At 42.7% G+C, this 4693-nt stretch overlaps 1 protein-coding gene and 1 pseudogene across 1 annotated transcript; both read right to left on the reverse strand.

The window, feature by feature from the left end:
* LOC102188191 lies at positions 219-1149 on the reverse strand (annotated as a pseudogene).
* LOC102188468 (olfactory receptor 13-like) lies at positions 3755-4693 on the reverse strand. The gene has a single exon (XM_005679632.2). It carries the CDS (start codon positions 4691-4693, stop codon positions 3755-3757), a length of 939 nt encoding a protein of 312 aa, XP_005679689.2.

Genomic DNA, 4693 nt, shown 5'->3' on the forward strand with positions numbered 1-4693 from the left:
ACTCTGGGAGACAGTGAGAGACAGGGAAGCCTGGAATGCAGTTCATAGAATTCATGGGACATGCTTAGTGACTGAACAATAACAATAAAATCACATCTGAAAGAAAAATCAATGAAAGCAATAAACGTAAAACGTCAAAGGAAGAGGGAAGTCTTATTCTTGTATCATCAAGACACATATAAGAGAGCAGAGAATTTTTTGGATTCAAATGTCACCAGTTAGAAATGACTCTTCTTGAACAGTGCTCTCCTCAGGGCACCCTTGACCTCTTTGCTCCTCAAGCTTTAGATCAGCAGGTTCAGCATGGGGTTGAAAAGATTATAAAACAGGAAAGGATCTTCTGCTGCTCCTCAGGGTGGCGGGACTTGGGGGCCATGGTCATGACGATGGCAAACCAAGGAAGAGCCTGACCACGCAGAGGTGGGAGGAGCAGGTGGAGAAGGCCTTCCTGCGGCCCTCAGCGGACTGGATCCTCAGGATGGAGGCCAGGATGTGCGCATAGGAGCCCAGCACCAGGCAGAGGGGCCCGACTAAGACAAACACGGAAGCAGCAAAGAGGACAAGTTGGTAGAGCCTGGTATCAGCACAGGCCAGCTTGAGGACAGACAGGATTTCACAGAAGAAGTGGTTGATTTCATGAGGCCCACAGAAGGGCAGCCTCAGGACGAGACCCACATGGACCAGAGCCAGGAGGGAGCCAAATGCCCAGGAAGTCCCCACCAGGCTGATGCCGACTCTCCAGTTCACAATGACAGAATATCAGAGAGGGTGGCAGATGGCCACATACCGATCATAGGACATCACCACCAGGAGCAGACACTCGGTGTGAGTGAAACTCAGGAAGAGAAAGGTCTGTGTGATGCAGCCAGCAAAGGAGATGGGCTTGGCTGGACTCAGGAGGTTGACCAGCATCTGGGGCACCATGCTACAGGCGTAGGCCATGTCAGTGATACCCAGGTGTGACAGGAAGAAGAACATGGTGGTGTGCAGTCTGGGGTCCAGTGAGACAAGCCCCAGGATGACCCTGTTCCCCAGCAGGATGAGGGCATAGAACAGGGAGAAGAGCCCAAAAAGGAATAAGTGGAATCTTGGACCAAGACAAAATCCCCGGAGGATGAACTCTGTAACCATTGTCTAATTTTTCTCCATCTCACTATAAAGAGAGAATCAGACAGCTATATGACATCTATTTTATTTAATACTTCATATAATTTTGGTATATGGAAAACAATTAATAAACATCTTTAAGAACTCAACGAATTATAAACAAGGTAAGAAAGAATAGGAAGGTTAAGGAAGGGGAAAGGAAGGAAGAAGGAAGCAAAAAAGAAAAGAAAGATATACTTACCTATCTAAATAAAGTTGAGTGTTCAATAAACTAAATTCTCAATCTAATATTCAATTTTACAGAAGAGAAATATGTCATCAATAAAGACTTACCTAGAGCCACTGACACTGTCCTGAAATTAAGAAATATCAAACCAGATTATGAGAAAATAATCATGAAATATGGATTGTCTAAGAGCTGCTTATGTCCAAGTCAGTGGGAGAACTACCCAGTAGTAGAAAGAATCAGAAGTAATTGGTATTTAAATCCCATGTTCATGGATTGGAAGAATTAGTACATGCTGCCAAAAGCCATAGATGGATTCAGTGCAGCCCCTATCAAAATTCCCATGGTATTTCTAACAGAACTAGAAAAATAATCCTAGATTTTTAAGGAATCGCCAAAATACCAAAATAGCCTAGCCATCCTGAGAAAGATCAAAGCTTCATGCTTTCTACTTCCAGATCTCAAGCTATATTACAAAGTTATAGCAGTCAAAACAATACATTACTGGCCTAAAAACAGAAACACAGACCAATTAAACAGGATTGAGGGCACAGAAATAAATCCCTGCAAATATATTCAACTAATATTTAACAAGGGAGCCAAGAATACCCAGTGGAGAAAGGACAGTCTCTTCAGTAAATGTGCAAATTGGATATTCATATATAAAAGAATGAAATTAGACTCCTCTCCTACTCCACTCACAAAAATTAGCACACAGTGGATTAAAGTCTTAAACAAAAGAACTGAAACTACAAAGAAATAAATGAAACATAAAATAAATGATCCTTGACATGGCTCTTGGCAATGAATTTTTTGACATAACATCTAAAGCAAAATAAAAAATAAACAAGTGGAACTACCTCAAACTAAAAAGGTTCTGCACAGGAAAGGAATAAAAAGATTAACACAATGAAAAGACAACATAAGGCATGGGAAAAGATACTTGCAAACCATATATATTGAACAAGGGGTTAATATTCAAAATATATATTAAAAAGTCCCAATACAACTCAGCAGCAAAAAAGCCAATCAGTTCAGTTCAGTTGCTCAGTCATGTCCAACTCTTTGTGACCCCATGAACTGCAGCATGCCAGGCCTCCCCATCCATCACCAACTCCTGGAGTCCACCCAAACCCATGTCCATTGAGTCGGTGATGCCATCCAACCATCTCATCCTCTGTTGTCCCTTTTTCCTCCTGCCTTCAATCTTTCCCACCATCACGGTCTTTTCCATTCAGTCAGCTCTTAACATCAGGTGGCCAAAGTATTGGAGCTTCAGCTTCAACATCAGTCCTTCCAATGAACACCCAGGGCTGATCTCCTTTAGGATGGACTGGTTGGATCTCCTTGAAGTCCAAGGGACTCTCAAGAGTCTTCTCCAACACCACAGTTCAAAAGCATCAATTCTTCGGTGCTCAGCTTTCTTATAGTCCAACTCTCACATCCATACATGACCACTGGAAAAGCCATAGCCATGACTAGATGGACCTTTGTTGCCAATAATTCAATCTAAATGTGAATAAAGAATCTGAATGGGCATTTTCCCAAAGAATACATACAGATAACCAAAGGGACCTGAAATGTTACTCAGTATCACTCAATATCAGACAAATGCAAATCAATATCACAGTGACATATCACATCATGCCTGTTAGAATGGTTATGATCAAAAAGATGTAAGATGACAAATGTTGACAAAGATGAGAAAAAAGGGAACCCTTTACACTGTTGGTGGAAGTGAAAATTGTTACAGTTACTGTGAAAAATAATATGGAAAATTTCGAATTACCATACGATCTAGGAATTTCTCCTGGGCATTTATCTGAAGGAAACAAAAAACACTAACTCAAAAATTATCTGTACCCCCATGTTCCTATCAGCATTACTCACAATAGTCAAGAAAAGGAAACCACCTAAGTGTTCACCAGCTGACGAGAGGATAAGAAGTAGAGAGAGAAAGAGAGAGAGAGAGTGTGTGTGTGTGTGTGTTCAGCCACACAAAAAAAGGAATCCTGCCATTTGTGACACTAATGGTCCTTGAGGGCATTGTGCTTAGTGACATAAATGAGACAGAGAAAGACAAATACTGCATGGTTTGAGGAAAACATTTTGGGAGATATGGGGCTGGAACATAGCTTGATGAAGAAATTACAAAGAGTGTTATTCTAGATCTGTGACTTCCAAATATTGGCCTATGACATTCAGAAGCATCACAAATTGCTATCGGTAATATTTGGATAATGACAGTATTTAAAGATACAGTTTTCTAAAATACTTCCCACATCTACTGAATCAGTGATCTAACGGTGGGTCAGGAGATTTACTCTATTTTAAATCAGCATCTCAGATAATCTTATGCGGGGTTGGGCTTAAGAGCTTTTGAAATAATATCCTCCTAGGTCATTGTCAACCCTGATGCGATCATCCTTTCATAAAACTCTTTATTCCCAGCACTCCTTTCATGGCATTCTTAACTTCTGAATTCTTAAGGGTATAGATAAGGGGATTGAGCATGGGGTTGAAAAGGCTGTGAAACAGGAGAAGATATTTCTTCTGTTCCTTGGGGTTCCCATATCTGGGTCCAACATACATGATAATGGCTGTGCCATAAAAGAGTCTGACCACACAGAGGTGAGATGAGCAGGTGGAGAAGGCTTTGCTTTGCCCTTCCCCCGACTGGAGCCTAAGGATGGCACGGAAGATGTACACATATGAGATTATAACTGAGGAGAAGGGTCCCACTAGCACAGAAACTGCTCCAGCCAATACCATAAGCTCATTGATGTGTGTGTCTGCACAAGCAAGTTTGAGAACAGCCATGATTTCACAGAAGAAATGATCGATTTTCTGGGTCATGCAGAAGGGTAAGGGTAAAAGTAACACTAGATGAACCAAAGACAGAAGGACTCCGGTGGTCCAGGAGGTCACCACCAGCATGATGCAGACTCTCCAGCTCATGATGACTGAATACCGGAGGGGGTGGCAGATGGCCACATACCGATCATAGGACATCACCACCAGGAGAAGACATTCTGTGACAGCAAATGTCAAGAAGAGAAAGGTCTGTGTGATGCAGCCAGCAAAGGAGATGGGCTTGGCTGGACTCAGGAGGTTGACCAGCATCTGGGGCACCGTGCTGCAGGCGTAGGCCATGTCAACGATGGCCAGGTGTGAGAGGAAGAAGAACATGGGGGTGTGCAGTCTGAAGTCCAGTGAGATGAGCCCCAGGATGACCCCGTTCCCCAGCAGGGTGAGGGCATAGAACAGGGAGAAGAGCCCAAAGAGGAGCATCTGTGTCCTTTTGTTAAGGGGAAATCCCAGTAGGATGAACTCAGTGACAGAGGTCATATTGTTTCCCAT

This window comes from Capra hircus, chromosome 4 (assembly GCF_001704415.2).
Source record: "Capra hircus breed San Clemente chromosome 4, ASM170441v1, whole genome shotgun sequence".
In the NCBI taxonomy this organism is placed as follows: Eukaryota; Metazoa; Chordata; class Mammalia; order Artiodactyla; family Bovidae; genus Capra; species Capra hircus.

Excerpts from the sequence above, each read along its gene's own strand:
- LOC102188468 (XM_005679632.2), bottom strand. The coding sequence starts at position 4,693 with ATGGGAAACAATATGACCTCTGTCACTGAGTTCATCCTACTGGGATTT.